Source organism: Dreissena polymorpha, chromosome 1 (genome assembly GCF_020536995.1).
Source record: "Dreissena polymorpha isolate Duluth1 chromosome 1, UMN_Dpol_1.0, whole genome shotgun sequence".
Classification (NCBI taxonomy): domain Eukaryota; kingdom Metazoa; phylum Mollusca; class Bivalvia; order Myida; family Dreissenidae; genus Dreissena; species Dreissena polymorpha.
In genome coordinates, this window is record NC_068355.1 from 210,433,907 (window position 1) to 210,453,115 (window position 19,209).

Below are 19,209 nucleotides of genomic sequence, written 5' to 3' on the forward strand. Positions count from 1 at the left end.
CCAGCTGAGAAAAAATCGAAGAAAATGCTAATTTTAGAAATTCAGCAGACGACATTTTAGCAGACGACAAATTTCCCAGCATGCAAAGGTTTAACAATCCTCCCTGAATATCATATGCAGACGTCGCAGACTAATCTGGAAGGACATGAATACTTGACTGATGAATATTTATATATAATTTATCTCACCTTCAAGTGTCTGTTCAACTATAAATATTGAGGGAAACGTGCAGGTCCCAAATCTAAGGGTATACAATGATGTGGCGACGTTGAAACTATCACATCCAACACTTAGAGGTAGAACGTAAGAAAGCTGTATACCAAAAGAACGGTACAGGCGCGGGCCGCGGGCATACTTCTCCATATATTCTCTTTAGTTTTGCACATGTTATAATAAATGTGTGTAAACATGTAATGCTTCTCCAAAAAAGTATCCGACTTTTGCTTTATTTATCTTTCAAATATGTAGGAAATTGCTTTTCATTGCAAAACCAGCGCTCACATATTCAATTACTTAAAGGTAATTGTAAATAGAAAAATACCCCAGTAGCAACAAAAATGCGATCGATCTTATCGACACTACAATGCAATATGAGGCAAGTGACGAATTGCCTTAAAATAAAACACAGGACAAAATGAATAATAATAAAAAGGTAAAAACAGGATCACCGCCTTGAACCGGCTAATGCAATCCGATGCTAAGGGGTTTAAACCCCGTTTTATGGTTGCAAAACCGTACGCGTGGCCAAGATCAATTCGCAAAGCCTTAAAGAGTAAATACAAAATAGCCTAATAGCATCACAATTCAAATCAAACTGCAATGAAAGAGAATACCTTTCAATTTAATTACAATTTAGCTTTTCATGATCATATGTGAAACCTTGCATCAAAACCACTCCATTCGATGACACAGTTCATTGGAACGCAACCAATCAACCAAACTTTTCAACACGGAGTTCCGTGACATCAGTAAGGAATCTTTCAAGATTGTTAATTACTCGAGTATTTTGACAATAAACACGTCGGACTGTAATTATATGTTATCGTTTCGTTCCTCCCTCAAGAGGAGATAACCTGTTTAACAGAACTAAAAGGTCAAATTGACTGCATGAAATTATTAGATGAATTGACAATCAGGATATGAGTGTATTTATTTATACAACTTTTAACCCATTTATGCCTAGCGTCCTGAAAAAGGGCATTGCAAACAGCGTAGACCCAGATGAGACGCTGCATAATGCGGCGTCTCATCTGGGCCTGCGCTGTTTGCTTAAAAGGAATTTCTGTATGAAATATTCTAAATATAGAAATAAATATACTTGACATCCCTAATTTTGGAAATAAATTGATTCAATTTAGAAGGATGGGAGAGTCCACTAGGCATACATGGGTTAATGATAAATACCAATGCTTTCCACGCTGAAGTATTGTTAGAATCTCAAAAAGTATTCCTAACTGACCACACGCAAAGCTGAGCAAAACTATCAATGCATAGTGTTTCAAACGCCCGATGTTATTTGTCCAATTTAATTTAACTGAATGAAAATGACGACAACATACATATTTTGCTCGAGACTTCCAAATTCATCATGGACGATTTCACCAGATAAGCATACCATGTGCAAAACTAAAAAGTTACTGGTAAAAATTTATGGGCCACAATAAAGTGTCTTTGGCACGTAAGAACGAAATATATGAGGGGTATCAATAACCAAAAAAACTACCCGTGGTTTACTAATATATAAATCATTTCTTTATATCTTATCATGAAGACGACTTAAAAAATAAAATAGAGCAATTACTTTTTATTTTGAGTTTAATAACTGTCAAGTTTTTTTTTTTTTTAAAGCGTTCATTTATGCTTACGCAGGCATATTTTTAAGTGGATATGCATCCCCACGGTTTTTGCGTTTACAGAGCATAGTTTCTAGATTTACCTGCTGACCTTCGCAAAACCAAATTATATGCACACTAATCATGTATACCCACGAAAATACCTTAGTAACTTTTCACTTCCCGTAACGTGACCCGATACATTCACTGCGTTTAAAATCCCCGTTTTCTTTCATTCACATTTGGAACATCTGCGCGACATAAATAGAGACTACGGAATACCAAGTCCTCGGTTGACACCATTTTAACCCATTTATGTTTAGTGGACTCACCCATCCTTCTAAATTGGATCAATTTATTTCCATAATTAGGGATATCTAGTATATTTATTTCTGTATTTAGAACATTTCTCACAGAAATTCCTTTAGGCAGACAGCGCAGACCCTGATGAGACGCCGCATCATGCGGCGTCTCATCTGGGTCTTCACTGTTTGCCAATGCCTATTTTCTAGACGCTAGGCATAAATGGGTTAAGTTATAAATTAAAGTGGCATTTTACATGTTGTCAGTGAAATACAATGCGGGCCACTAACCGTAAAGTCATATTAGTCCAGGTCGCCGTATCGTAATGAATGTGGTGTTCGCCTAGTGATAGGAAGATCAGGGGTTTGAATCCCGACAGTGGGAGCGTTGTTTAGATTCCCCACAAAGACACCAAGTGTGGGTTCTAGTCACAGGAAACGGACTCGAGAGCGTTTTAAGTAATTATTAGGCTTTCGATGCAATCGAGCTTGAATAAATTGGTTTATACAATATTAAGTTAAAACACCATAGTGACATAACATTTTCCGTAAATTGACCCAATAGGCAAACAGTTAATGAAATCCCCGTTTGATTATATGTATATTTGTATATTTAACAACTATGCAACACGAACAGTCAAATGAATACCATGGTCTCAAGTTACAGCATCATAGGTTGTACACAACTTGCAGTCCAGGTATGTCAATTGTACAACACAAATGTCATTATGTAACTTAATCGTTAAGTTGACTATAATTGTGCAATGGACTGAATGTCACCGACATATGTTGACTTTATATATGTATATATGTTATATGTACGCAGAACAAGCTCGTTATTGCATAACAAGACGTATTGTATTACAGATTGTATAACTGGTTTTATTACAAGTCATACGTGAACTAAAGATCCGACTGTAGCTGGATACGGTGATACCTGATGCAATATCGGAATAGAATCGTCTTGACCATGATGCGGCCCTATTCTCGAATAGCAAAACAAAATATAACTGTTTTGTAATTTAGTGCGATAAATTAACACGGTTTTCAAATAAGTGTATTGAAATATATTTTATAATAACAATTATTATACAAAAGTACTGAACAACACAGCGAAATTGAAATGTATAAAACATATATCGCACGATGACTACTGTGTATTTATCTTGTAATGTTGAGGTAAACATTAACTAAATATATAACTTAAGAATATACAATACATGTTACATTATCTTAATGATTGATGATAGTGTCTAATGATTAATGATTGATGTTAGTGTCTTTAACATACATGTTCTTAGTAAGCAACTTGCGACATATTCATAAAGTTCATATTTCATAAAGTCAATGAAACTAACAATGATAATATAGTATTGTGTAAATTGCGTATTCTACTCGAAAATGCATTTCTGTGCGACATCTGTACGCCTATCTCAGACAGTGTCTTGAAAGGTTTGTGTTAGGACTTGACTCAATTAAATAATGCAATTTAGTCACTATAATAAAAATCGTGCATAATATAAGCATTTAAAGCGCTGCGCAAGTAAAAATGAAAATGCTGAGCTGTATTGGTTAACTCAAACAAAAGGCACACACATATTAGAATATAAACAATGTCAATAAGAACTCTATTTAATGTGTTGAAGTTAAACGGTTAAATAGTAATGGTGCCATATGGTAGTTAATCATTCAGGACTAAGATTGTGTCACAATACTGCATTGAAGAACTCTATAAACATTATAAAAATAAATTAATGTAACCGCCCGCTAACTTTAAACCCATTTATGCCTAGCGTCTAGAAAAAATGCATTGGCAAACAGCGTAGACCCAGATGAGACGCCGCATGATACGGCGTCTCATCTGGGTCTGAGCTCTTCGCTTAAAGGAATTTCTGTAAGAAATATTCTAAATATAGAAATAAGTATACTAGAAATCTCTAGTTTTGGAAATAAATTGATCCAATTTAGAATGATGATAGAATCCACTAGGCATAAATGGGTTAAATTAAAAAAAGTGCAAATTGTTCTATCAATTCAAGATCATACATGCATCATCACATTACATATGGGCCATGCTATGTGAAAAAGGGGTTTAATGCATGTTCGTAAAGTGTCGTCCTAGATTAGCCTGTGCAGTCCGCACAGGCTTTTCATGGACGACACTCTCCGCTTTGATGATTGTTTTCGCTTCAAGAAAGTCTCTTCTTAGCAAAAATCAATTTTAAGCGAAAAGCGTCGTCCCTGATTAGCCTGTGTAGACTGCACAGGTGAATCTGATACGAGACTATACGCAAATTCATTAAACCCCCTTTTCACATTGCACGGTACATATTGAAATGATTAAATCGGGGGGGGGGGGGGGGGGTGTGTCTTCCTTTACACGTTGAATATCTTAACGCTTTAATTGCTAATACACTTTGCGAACTATTATTAACATATTGAACTGTCAATTGAACAAACGGTTTCAAACATTGAGGAATGCACATGTTGCTATCGGTCGCTGTGGATTTTAATGTAATCGAATCAATTCAACTCTATGCAATCGCAAAAAAAAACTATGTGATGTTAACAATTATCATTCATTTCATCGAAAAAAGTGTTTATTGTCGTAAACTGATGAAATCGTCCGTATTGTTGTCATTCGAATAGACCGTCATAATAGACTATAAATAGTTACCGATAAAACCCGTTTAAATCCCCCCCTAGAAAGATGACTCCGTTATCCGATATGTAGACCAGCAATTTGAGATAACAAAGTCGATGGTAAAAAAAACCCTATATCAAATATTCTCTTCCTGTATTAAATAGGTATATAAACCCCGACGTATTCGATTTCTTGTAAGTAAACAACGCAGCAGATCTCAAAATGGTGATGGTGATATACTTTTAAGTGATGGGATGTTATAGGTACACGATAGTTAGCTGGACGTGGTTATATAAAATCGAGCGATAAACGCGTTGTCGTACATATTGAATACAAGCTTTGGCGAAATATTTTTTTAATCACTGTAATTGTTTTGTGCTGGCATATTTTGCATAAATAAATTACGTGTTATCCTAAGTAAGAGAAGCCAAAAGTTAACATAAAGTTATCACAGACCAGAACTCTAAAATTGTTCCAGGCGATTTGCAGTATCTTGGTAAGATTTTTTTCGATTCACGAACAGCAGTCATACATGCTGACATGCTCAATGTTGATGACTTTATGTAACATTTACTCATTGTATAAAATACAACAGGCCACGTATCTTATCACCAATGAACACATTAAGTGCTATCGCGTTATGAAATATGTTGACACAATCTGCTGGATGATTAAACAGTGATATATTACAGGTAACAAAGTCCGGTATTCTTAACTGCATATTGTAACACATAAGACATGGATGCAACAGTATATATAATATACGTCTCGGATTTAAAGAGATATTTATACAACAGTACGTGTTCAATTATACACATCATACCGTTTATCATAAAATACGGTCACGGCGATTCAAAAGCAAAACTTATCGCAAATTTATGGATTGTATTTCCTCATTATTTTTATTATCAGAAAACTGGAAACAAATATTACATATTATTAAATTGTAGTTTTCAAAACTTTAAGTACACGAAAATAATGAAAAGTCATGTATTTCATGTAAAAAAAATCGTTAGGGAAAAGTATTCTCAACAGTGGTTCGAGAGTAAATTGCGTAATGGTTCATGGATACAAACAATTTAGACCATTAGTTGTTTGCAAAACTGCAAAGTTGGAAAACTGGAGTATGTGAAAAGGAAGGCTGCGCTATTACGCAACAAACCATAAGTTGTGATTTTGTTGTTAGCAAAGTAATGTAATGATAATATGATAATAACTTATGATCACTTCGAACTTAAATAATAGTTTTATTGTTTTTGTTTGTTTTTCTCTGGTATTATTGTTAATGTTTTTAACCACATACCGATTTCATAATAAATATTTTAAGAATACAATTAAAATCATAAAAATGTTATGCGCAGGCCATGTTTGTGCAATGATACCTTAAAGTATTACCCATCTTAGATTTAGCACTGATTAAGTGTATTTATATTATTGTCTTTGTAATATATGAACTATTAATCAAGGATTTGTTTACTGATGGACTATATCATATTGCTGCAAATGGATTGAACTTACTTCATCTCAGTCGCACTCAAATGACGTGTTCATCTACAAACAAATAGCTTGTACAACTACACCAATTTTGTCCATATGCAATTAATTTGTCATCCTGTGGTTTTTGTTTACTTTCAGATGATAAAATCCTAGATTACAAAACAAAAATTCTTACATACAATACGTAAGTGTGCTAACTGTGGTGACTTTTTTCACAGAGTATCTTATCTGCGAGTGATAGTAACACAACAACATAAAAGTGTCAGTCATAGGAATTGTTTTGATAACGCAGAACTTAAACGGCCTATCTATTCAGCCCCAATATTCTAAACATTAAACAAACCAATAAAGCTCCAAAACGCGATAGCTGAAGATCTGAAAACAATTTTTATATACGTGCACAGCAGAAACGTATAGAGTGATCTTTTCAAAGACGGAACACAGGACAACAATGGGGCGCAAAATGATAAGAGATTCTGGATACGAAGATTTATACTATATCCACTAAAAATAGAACATAAAAATAGGCCGATATCGGTCCTAAAACATACCTAAGAAAAACAGTTTAAGTGACAACATCAGAGACACTTAGTATAGAATGGCAGCGCAAAGGGACTCCGGGTTCGAGGAAGATATAGAGTTCCTGTTACCCCACGGAATGATGGTCAACATGAAATGTGACAGGTAGTTAAAATGCGTCTGTAGTAAAAATGCAAAACAATTGTATCTAATCAGTGTTATTAATTGTTTAAATATCTTTCTGAGCACCTTTCATTTGTCACAGACCTTTTTGTGAAAACAAACATCAAAACGTCAGTAATTGAGCCATTTATTAATAAGAGCCGCGCCCTGGGAAAACCGGCCTTAATGCATATGAATGAATTGTTTCCCAGATTAGTATTTGTAGTTCGCACAGGCTAATCATGAAAGACACTTCCTGCTTTTATGAAATTTTTTGTTTAAAGGAAATCTCTTCTATACGAAAATGCACTAAGATCGGAAAGTGTCGTCCCTTATTAGCGTTTGCAGTCCACATACGCATTAAGCCCCGTTTTCGCAGAGCGCGGCTCATTTATCGAATTGAACAGTCTCATGAGTCAGTTGTAGCCGCCGTATATCTTAAATTACCTCTCAGGTATTGGCTACGATTGATGTAAAATCGGTCTAAAATTCAATTATATCGATTGACTAGATACTCTTTATTCTATTTTGATTTGCCTTTTCAAAAGTTGATGACCAAATACTCCGAAAAATAATGTTATATCATCATTATTCGAATGGCACTAAGTTTGGTTGCTATCGCGGATTGACCAATCTACGAATTTACCACAAACACACCGGAAAATGCCGACGAATGCAATAATTTTACAGTATGTCAATTTGTATACACAGACGTATGTCGCTAAGGGACATCACTGAATCGTTGTGGGCAAAGGTCATCGAACTTCCGGCGGCGAACAGACTGCGGAGCTCCAGCCACTACGTGTTCGTCGGGGTCACGAGAGATGCCGAAGAGAAGGAAATGGATCCACGCGTTCCTATTACAGATCTACCTCTTATTAAACCTATTCTTGAAATCTCGGAACCACTGGAAACACGTGACTGGGAACGACACTTTACGGAAACAGGTATTTAGTTTAAACATTATTTATTTGGGCCGCGCCTTGTGAAAAAAGGGGTTTAATACATGTGTGTAAAGGCTCATCAGGAACGACACTTTCTGTCTAAACTAAGAAAGTACTTTCTTTAAACGGAAAATATCATACAAGCGGAAAGTGAGTCCCTGATTAGCCTGTGCGGACTGCACGTGTTAATCTGGGACGAAACTTTTTATAGTGTACTTGGCAAGCGACTGATTCATGAAATTACACAATATAATGCGTATTCTACAATAATTGAAACGAAAGAAACAATTTTTAAAGAGTTTCTCTCCTTATGGTAATATTTTCAAATAATTTGCCTTGTTTTAGAATGAAATGAATTAGTTAATGTCAGACATATGGATTATGGATGAAACATATTCATCGGTTTAGTAAAAAGATGAGTACGTGAATGATTGTAGATTAAAGGACTTGTACATCAAACAACAACTGAACAACTGGACTTGTAGGACATCAAACAAAATCTGAACAACTGGACTTGTAGGACATCAAACAACAACTGAACAACTGGACTTGTAGGACATCAAACAACAACTGAACAACTGGACTTGGAGGACATCAAACAACAACTGAACAACTGGACTTGTAGGACATCAAACAACAACTGAACAACTGGACTTGTAGGACATCAAACAACAACTGAACAACTGGACTTGTAGGACATCAAACAACAACTGAACAACTGATACCTCATAAATCAATAACAATATCTAAAGATGTATTTCGTATTGGATATCGGCAAGTGTATTAATGTATGTACTCAGATTGACATTTAGCACAAAGATGACACCACATTAAAATAAAACAATAATTATATGGGTCGCGACCTGGGAAACCATGGCTTAATGAATGTGTATTGAAGTGTCGTTCCAACTTAGCCTGTGCAGTATAACATGCTTATCATGGGAGACCATTTCCGCTTTTACGTTATTTTGTGTTCAGATTAAGTCTCTTCTTGGCGAAAATTCATTTAATTTACCCATTTAGGCCTAGCGTCTTGAAAAAAGCACTTTGCAAACAGCGTAGACCCAGATGAGACGCCGCATGATTCGGCGTCTCATCTGGGTCTTCCCTTTTTGCATTAAGGAATTTCAGTAAGTAATATTCTAAATATAGAAATAAATATACTAGACATCCCTAATTTTAGAAATAAATTGATCCAATTTAGAAGGATGGGAGAGTCCACTTGGCTTAAATGGGTTAATCTGAAAAATGTTGTCCCTGGTTATATTGTGCGGACTGCACAGGCTACTCTGATACGACACTTGACGAGCATGCATTAAGCCCCGTTTGCCCACAGCGAGGTTAACCCATTCATGCCTAGCGTCCTGAAAAAAGGACATTGCAAACAGCGTAGACCCAGATGAGACGCCGCGTAATGCGGCGTCTCATCTGGGTCTGCGCTGTTTGCTTAAAGAAATTTCTGTAAGAAATGTTCTAAATATAGAAATAAATATACTAGACATCCCTAATTTTGGAAATAAATTGATCCAACTTAGAAGGATGGGAGAGTCCACTGGGCATAAAATGTATGGGTTAATATTTAATCAGACGCAGAAACCGTGCAAGATAACACTGCATATGCACGGATGCTGCTCTACTTAATTAAGTTAGCATACTTAGATTTGAACTGCTGGCGTTGCTGTTTAACGTTCTCCTGTAAAATCACGGTGGCAAATTAGCCTTTAATGCGCATTAGTCGTCTGAATATCTCGTCATCACCCACTGAACACACAGTAGTTTTACTTAAATAATGTTATCATAATAACCATCGTAATACTTCATACGCTTGTTATTAAACAGACCTTGCAATGATTAATGGGCATGTTTTTTCTCGAATTTTACTCCACGCGCTATTGCGCTTTGAATCGTCTTCGAAGTATAAAAAGATATTTTTTGCTTTAATTTTACAATTACATTGAGTTTTTTTAAATACAATTTGGAGCCTCGTTTTATAAAAACCGCTCTTAATGCATGTGCGTAAAGTGGCGTCCCATATATACATGTACCTGTGTAGTCCGCACAGGCTTATAATGGACGACACTTTCCGGCTAAAAAGGATTTTAGCTAAGACATCCTTTAATCAAGATATATAAATCAAGTGGGAAGTTACTTCCCTAATTAGCCTATGCGGAATGCACAGGCTTATCTGGAATGACAATTAACGCACATGCATTAAGCCCGATTTTCCCGAAGAGCGCCTCAATAGTAGTGTATTGATGATGAGTATTCCTGACAACTTGAGATTAGTTTTCTTCATCTTGATATGTTATTAATGATGCGTTTAGCGCGTTAAGTTGAAAGTTTTCATTTTGATTGTAAGATGGTATCAGAAGCGACATCAGTAAAATTCCATTGAAAGATAACACTTGTTTGAACTACATGTACTTAAAAACATGCGTTGAGCGATATTATCAAGTAGATTTATGAACCTGGTGTAAATCAATGCCCGCCATTAAAAAAATATGGTATAGGCCATAGACCAATAAGCACAAATAAGATATCTGGTTGGTTTAAATTACAGAATGTGGCCTTGATGAAACCCAATTAACTCTCAACGCGGACGTTTAATAAATCGTCGCACTAAACACCTTACGATAAAGTTTTAAAACGAAAAAAAATATAATACTGAGTTGAAAAAATAGCACTAGAAATCTTTCATTGATGCTTCGGAAACGTACCATTTCACTCAACAAAACCTCTTCAATACTAAGCTGATCATTTCACGTCACGGGATGTATGCGAATATCTCTTTGTTAATTCCAACATAACGGTTAAAAGTTAACTCGGTTCAACGATGTTGCGTCGAAGCTGTAAATATTCAAATAGCTTCTTCGTTCTCATTTTTGAATGGATGAAAAATGTCCAATGTTGTCAATAACGTAAACTTCAAAGTATTGTATAAGTAAACGACACTAGTAATGGCGAGGCTTGCCAATCCGTTATTTTATTCGTGCTGAGCCTGATATATTACAAAAAGATCTGACAGGAACCTGTTTTTCTGTTTATCATACCACTACGTCCGCGATTTGAAAGAAACACTGAAAAAATCTCAAAAAACCTGCATTTTTAGCGGGAAAGAATGTGATTTTGTCGTATAACGTGTTAATAATTGCGTCACAAGCACTCGCTCTTAACCCATTTACGCCTAGTGGACTCTCCCATCCTTCTTAATTGGATCAATTTATTTCTGAAATTAGGGATGTCTAGTATATTTGTTTCTATATTTAGAATATTTCTTACAGAAATTCCTTTAAGCAAACAGCGCAGACCCAGATGAGACGTCGCATTATGCGGCGTTTCATCTGGGTCTACGCTGTTTGCAATGTCCTTTTTCAGGACGCTAGGCATATATGGGTTAATATGTGTAAAACAAACTTTTTGCTGTTTGTGTTGCATTTTGTGTTTACAATATACATCTTGGTATCAAATTGTTTGTTTTGTTTAATCTGATTCGATTTTACTAAAAATATTACTTTATAGTTGATTCCGAGAAATATGACCTACCTCCTATCAACTACTAATATAATAACTTTCTGTTGAACTGATATAAAAAAATATATGTCATGCAGCGTTATACCAGGCAGACAGCAATGCAGCGGTATAATAAACGTAAAATAACGGTAACGTTAGGACGAAGAATGTGTATTATATTCAATTTTGCATAAGAGAAACCCAAACCCCATGAATGTTTATTACATTTTAAGTATCAACGTACACTCGATACCCCATGTCGCATTTCATTATATCTGATAAAAAAATAAATACTTGGGCATCCACATGGTAGGCCAGGTGCCGTCTGGGCATCCACATGGTAGGCCAGGTGCCGTCTGGGCATTCACATGGTAGGCCAGGTGCCGTCTGGGCATCCACATGGTAGGCCAGATGCCGTCTGGGCATCCACATGGTAGGCCAGGTGCCGTCTGGGCATCCACATGGTAGGCCAGGTGCCGTCTGGGCATCCACATGGTAGGCCAGGTGCCGTCTGGGCATCCACATGGTAGGCCAGGTGCCGTCTGGGCATCCACAAGGTAGGCCAGGTGCCGTCTGGGCATCCACATGGTAGGCCAGGTGCCGTCTGGGCATCCACATGGTAGGCCAGGTGCCGTCTAGGATCTATAGGAAGAGGGAAGTAACGCAATACTCACTAAGTGTCAGTAAACAAAGTGCAGTAAAACATAGATAAAGAATCGAAATAGAACATAATTCATGGTTTATGAGAAAACCTGACTCCATGCATGCGCGTGAATAGAAGTGTCGTTGCGTAATAGACTGTACATAGCAAATCAGGGCCGTTAATTGTCGCATTTATTGATTTTTTTTGTTAAATAAAGGAAGTCCATTCTGAACTAAAATACATTCTACGCTCGAAGTGTCGTTCCCATTTCAGCAAAGATCAAACTGGGAAGACACTTTAGGAATGTAATACGCCCTGCTGTCCAAGAGTGCGGGATGTTCATTTCCAAGACATACAAAAAAATTTCAACAACCCTTTTTATGTTAAGATCAATGTTACAAACAGAAAATAATTTGACGACATGGTAAAACATAAAAGGCGATCACTCGCTCCATGGCGTAATTTTTATAACTTTGACGGAATATTTTCATACTAAAGGAGAGTTTATGAAACTCAAAGTAACGCGTGAAGATGACATACATGTTGGTAAAATTAGGATTTGTCATTAAGAATATATTTAAGAAATAAAAAATATGCTTAAATAAAATGAAAATGAAATAAAACAGTCTTCATAAACTTTATTATTAATGCGTTTTCATACACCTTATGGGTAACTTAATCTGATAGCATTAATCCTCTACCGAATGAATACTCGAGTACGTATAAGAAATATCTGTATCTGTATGTCAGTGACAGAAAAGTTTTCACTCCAAAAAACAAATTTGTTTTCGCTTTATCTACTCAAAATGTTTTTATCTGTCAACGGAGAATGTTTTAGAGAACATCCGGGTCTGAATTAAACGTACATTTATTAGAATGCCGTTGTACAGTTTAAGTTGCTTATCAACAACGATAACGCGTTGCTCTGTTTAATTGTGTCGCGTTCTGAGAAAACTGGGCATAATGCATGTGCGTAATGTGTCGTCCCTGATTAGCCTGTGCAGTCCGCAGAGGCTAATCAGGGACGACACTTTCCGCTTTTATGACATTTTTCGTTTAAGTGAAGTCTCTTCTTAGCAAAAATCCAATTTATGCGGAAAGAGTCGTCCCTGATTAGCCTGTGCGGACTGCACAAGCTTATCTGGGACGAAACTTTACGCACATGCATTAGGCCCAGTTTTCTCAGAACGCGACACAATTAATGAACCAACAATGAAAGGGTATTCTATGATTAAATAAATATCTTCTAGAATCATCAAAGAGTAGAGGTTGTACCAATTATATTTCGAGTCCGTGTTCTAATTGCATCGGTGAATTCATTTGTAAGTCAGCAATTGTCTTTTGGGTATATACAATGTTCTTGTTTTCTACAAACACATGTTAAGTTTGCAAATATTACTAATGACGCAAAACTGTCCGATGTATCGGGCATGCCATACAATAAAGGGTCGACACAATACAATAGAGTCCATGTGATAAGAGGAAACAAACAACTTAGTTTGGGCCTAATGCATTTTTTATAACCGGTCGTTTGATTTACATACCTGTCTTGTAAACAAATAATTCTCCGTATTAGCAAACTCCCCTGTACGTGATAAGAATAATAATAAGGTGCATAATGCATTTTTTATTACCGGTCGTTTGATTTACATACCTGTCTTGTAAACAAATAATTCTCCGTATTAGCAAACTCCCCTGTACGTGATAAGAATAATAATAAGGTGCATAATGCATTTTTTATTACCGGTCGTTTGATTTACATACCTGTCTTGTAAACAAATAATTCTCCGTATTAGCAAACTCCCCTGTACGTGATAAGAATAATAATAAGGTGCATGATGCATTTTTCATTACCGGTCGTTTGATTTACATACCTGTCTTGTAAACAAATAATTCTCCGTATTAGCAAACTCCCCTGTACGTGATCAGAATAATAATAAGGTGCATAATGCATTTTTTATTACCGGTCGTTTGATTTACATACCTGTCTTGTAAACAAATAATTCTCCGTATTATCAAACTCCCCTGTACGTGATAAGAATAATAATAAGGTGCATAATGCATTTTTATTACCGGTCGTTTGATTTACATACCTGTCTTGTAAACAAATAATTCTCCGTATTATCAAACCCCCCTGTACGTGATAAGAATAATAAATTGCATGCACATTAATGGACTTCCATTCGTCACGTATACTGTGTTAAGCACTATCGTGGATTTTTATTACATATGGACTGTGTTCTGTAAAAAAAAAAGTGGGTTTAATGCATGTGCGTATCTTCTTAGCAAAAATCCAGTTTATGCGGAAAGTGTTGTCCCTGATTTGCCTTTGCGGACTGCACAGGCTAATCGAGGACGACACTCAACGCACAGGCATAAAGCTCCCTTTCCACAGGATACGGCTCATATATGTTATTCAATGTTACAGGTATCGCTTCTTTAATATCGATTTTAAGGCAGTAATGGGATATGAGATTAAAAAAAAATAGGATATATGAATATATCTATTAGTTCTGGAGATAAATTTGTGATATGAATACATGTACATGTGAGCCGCGCTCTGGAAAACGTGGTTTAATGCATGTGCGTAAAGAGCTGCACGTGTTAATAAATGACGACACAAAAAAGCCTTAAGTGCATGTCAGCTAAGACAGAGACTTCATTTAAACGAAAAATACCAAAAAAGCGACGTATGCCGTTCTTTATTAGCATGGGACTTATGCATAAGAGGTGTGTGAAGTTGGCACTGACATCGGCAATCGACATTCGACATTCGAATATCGAGCTGGGACGAATGTCGAGCCAGCTCTGACATCGACAGAGTCGATATTCGCGACTTTTGCCGAATGTCGATGTCAGAGCTGGCTCGACATTCGCCCCAGCCCGATATTCGGGACTTTTGCCGAATGTCGATGTCAGAGCTGGCTCGACATTCGCCCCAGCTCGATATTCGGGACTTTTGCCGAATGTCGATGTCAGAGCTGGCTCGACATTCGCCCCAGCTCGATATTCGGTTTTTTGCCGAATGCCGATGTCAGAGCTGTCTCGACATTCGTCGCAGCTCGATATTAGAAAGTTTTGCCGAATGTCGATGTCAGAGCTGGCTCGACATTAGCCCCAGCTCGATATTTGGGACTTTTGCCGAATATCGATGTCAGAGCTGGCTCGACATTCGCCCTAGCTCGATATTAGGGACTTTTGCCGAATGACGATGTCAGACCTGGCTCGACATTCGCCTCAGCTCGATATTCGTTTTTTTGCCGAATGTCGATATCAGGACAGGCTTGACATTCGTCCCAGCTCGATATTCCGGAGTTTTGCCGAATGCCGATGTCAGACCTGGCTCGACATTTTTCCCTAGCTCGATATTCAGGTTTTTGCCGAATGTCGATGTCAGACCTGGCTCGACATTTGCCCCAGCTCGATATTCTTTTTTTTTGCCTAATGCCGATGTCAGAGCTGGTTCGACATTCGCCCCAGCTCGATATTCGGGAGTTTTGCCGAATGTCGATGTCAGACCTGGCTAGACATTCGTCCCAGCTCGATATTCGCGAGTTATGCCGGATGCCGATGTCAGAGCTGGCTCGACATTCGTCCTAGCTCGATATTCGGGATATTCGAATGTCGAATATCGATTGCCGATGTCAGTGCCAACTTCACGCACCTATACATAGGTCCCTGATAAAAACAAACAAGTTTCACATTGACCCTTTTAAAGGACAAACAATCTCGGTCTAATCTTACGGTACACAAATATGGGGAATATATAATATTATCTTGATTTTTTAGTAGATACAACTAGAGATAAATATGTATTAAACAAATAAAGAAAAGCTGAATCTATAACATCAATAAAAGTCAGATAGTATGGATATTCAAACTAAAGGGTCATTAATAATGTCACGAGCAGGGTAGAAACATGAAGGTGAAAAATCAACCCAATTCTTTTGCAATTTTGAAAAAAACATCGGACATCAAGCAAAACAATACAAAATGTTAGTCATAGATTATAGCCAATATATATATGAGCAGAAATCTTTAAGTAAATGTTGCTAAATACTAAAGCTATACTTTGCTTTACACACGCAGTAAATGAAATTAGTGTTGATATTATTAAGAAGTTATGAAAATCCAGAAACATTTAACATTAAAAAGAGAGGAATTCTCGTCCGCTAGTCTGATATTTTAGACAAATGACGAGTAGCCTTTACAATACAAGACAATACATAACAAACGACCTCTTTAACATATATCCTGAAATAGCCGGGGTCACCGCCTTAATGGTCAAAGCACAGAATTGGGGGTTTAAACCGATGAAAGGGATCCCAAATCTCAAACTTAGCCAAGACCTTATCGCAAATCCTACCGTTTTAAATAAACGTTAATACTATATTTGTTGATGTTCTAGACAGAAAACAGACAATAAACTTGAGTGATGATCAACTAAACAATAAGAGCGCTTGTTGACAATAGACAATTTATACAATGAAATATTAAAAAGACGAGGTCAGATGGTTTCACGACGGAATGTTTCAAAATTTGCTAAAAAGATGCAGTGTCTCATTTTAAGACGTCTGATTTATGCTTTAACCTCAGGAGCTCTGTCTGTGACCTATTAGGAATGATGACCACGTGCATACCAACAGACAACACACGAACAGATAAAAAACTCTTTTAAACTGCTTATACCAGATAGCTGTGATTACGATTAAGAACAGATTGCTGACATGAACACAACCTGAAATTAAAACTCCTTAGTTAAGCGAGTATTTTCTTAAATAAAAGACCAACAAATTGTATATAATGATACTACAATACTGCTCCAGCAGCTGGAGTTTCACTTCTTTATATTTCAACTCGGGTCGAATCTCTACAAAAAAAAATTGAATTGACAATTATGAAGCAGAAGTCATTCAGATAACTTGATAGATATGATTATTCCTGTGTTTGTTTTTAGGAAACCTTATGGATGTGAGCATTCCATCGCTTGACCAGATCTCAAGCCATAACGAGGAGCACCGTGACGTCAGAATCGTCATGAAGCACGTGGGACAGAGCGTGGCAAGAGAGATGACCAAGTGGTCAATGGAAGAGAGGCTGTTGTTTCAGTACAGACCAAGACTGGACCTGAATACTGAAATTCCATTAAGTACAGTGAAGATCATAAATAAAGGTATTAATGAGTTAATAATACAATAGTGATGTTTTTGAATAACATAGCTTTAATCTTAATCGTCGGACTGCATTGGCTACTTTTGGTGTATGGAATGAATTACTTTTGTTACTGAGTATTGAGTTCGCCGAGTAAAATGGTTGACCTCGACAGGAAACAAAGTTCTATTATATATCTGTATTTAATGCAAGAAGAGATAAACAATTGAACAGGTTTAAATCAAACCGAACAGTTATATATATATATATATTAACATATACACATTCACTAATTGTTCGATTAACAATGACGAAAGCTAGCTTATAGTCAGTATGTATATAATAGACATGGACACAATACATGCAGAGTTGTCCAGATCAACTACCATAAATGTATATATACAGAACAGGGGAATACGGAAACATCTAATAACCATCTGATTATAGAAGTGAACACGTTCCTATTGTGTGTGGTTCGAATAAGTCAACAATGTAATAGAAAGCCAATATTATTTATAAAGATTATAATATCACTAATTCATTTTCATTCTCTTTTACGAATTTGAAAATACTCCATGATACACAAAAAATGTTGCCTAGTGTACAAAAAAAAACGTTGAGTATTCGAAAAAAAAGTATTCATTATCTTATATCGTTTTCTCTTTGGCAATTTTCACAGATTCTTTAGTTTTTATAAAATCCTTATTGTGTACACAAACCTATTGGAATGTGTGTCTTAATAAATGGAACGCTCTTTCAATCTTCATGTACGTAACGATAATTGTCTGTTTTACTATATATTTGGCGTTTATGTAATGAAAGCGAAAATCTATTCTAAAATTGAAATATTCAACCCAAGTTTATTTCAAGACGCGTATTTATATGATCGGTGACATTTTGGTAGGTGGTGAAAGGTCACTACTACAGGCAGTCGTATACTGCAGGGTAAATGGGGAGACCACCTTCAAAACCATCAAGGTTAGTTGTGTTTAGTTTGTATAGTTTTCACATTTCTCCAACATCAACGAAGACAATGCCATTTTTTTCGTAATAAAAGGCTCCCGGACCTTACGTCATAACACAGCTTAGTCACAAATAAAATATTGCAGAGATGGGATACACATTACAATTTAGTTCATGGAAAAGATGTGGTATTTCGTTTAGCAATATTGCATAGTTTTGTAATATAAAACTGCAAATTGAATACACTATTAGCTCAGTTTTCGCTTTAACCAAATGAAAACACATCCGTCAATTTACGTAATAGATAGAGAATAAAACACATACTTCGTTGTTCTTGAGTTTACAAAAATTAAGAAAAACATTAAATTTGTTCTCAATCGCTACCATTCTTTCAACATATAAACTTTGAACACAGTATCTACGATAATGTGCGATACTGAGTCGTCGTCCCTCTTTCGACAAAGAAGTTAAGATGGAAAATCTTTGCAAAAGCTTTTCTGTAGAAAAATGATATTTTCAGAAAAAGCGGGCTCAATAAGAAAATGGTTTAAGCAAGCATTTCATCATCCGAAACGTTTAACATATGGGCGAGTCGATCAAATGACTGAATCATTTCTTCATGCTTAAAAAAATCAATAAAAAATAAGATATCAACATTACCATTTTATATGAATGTGGATTAGCACTAAAAGAAATGCAAAATAACAAAAGTCCAGGTTCTGATGGTATCACCATTGAGTTTTATAAAATATTTTGGAATGATATCAAAACACATTTAATTAATTCACTAAACTATTCATATAATAATGAAAACTTAACTACGCTTCAAAAACAAGGTATAATATCACTCATTCCAAAACCTGGAAAAAACTTAGAATCCTTATCGAACTGGCGCCCAATTAGTTTACTAAACAATGATTATAAAATTGCAACTAAAAGTATAGCAAACAGAGTTAAAAAAATATTACCATCAATCATTTCAAAATCTCAATCTGGTTTCATAAAAGGACGTTACATTGGTGAAAACGTTCGTCTTATCCAA

General features: G+C 36.1%; 1 protein-coding gene across 1 annotated transcript in view; it reads left to right on the forward strand.

The window, feature by feature from the left end:
- Positions 1-5,501: 5,501 nt before the first annotated feature.
- Positions 5,502-19,209, forward strand: part of LOC127866217 (phosphatidylinositol 4,5-bisphosphate 3-kinase catalytic subunit alpha isoform-like) — a 39,566-nt gene continuing 25,858 nt past the window's right edge. Inside the window, exons 1-5 of the mRNA XM_052406650.1 lie at positions 5,502-5,574; positions 6,414-6,959; positions 7,668-7,903; positions 17,011-17,226; positions 18,109-18,182. Coding sequence (XP_052262610.1) covers positions 6,874-6,959; positions 7,668-7,903; positions 17,011-17,226; positions 18,109-18,182 — 612 coding nt within the window. The 5' untranslated portion in view covers positions 5,502-5,574; positions 6,414-6,873. The remainder of the gene's footprint in view (positions 5,575-6,413; positions 6,960-7,667; positions 7,904-17,010; positions 17,227-18,108; positions 18,183-19,209) is intronic.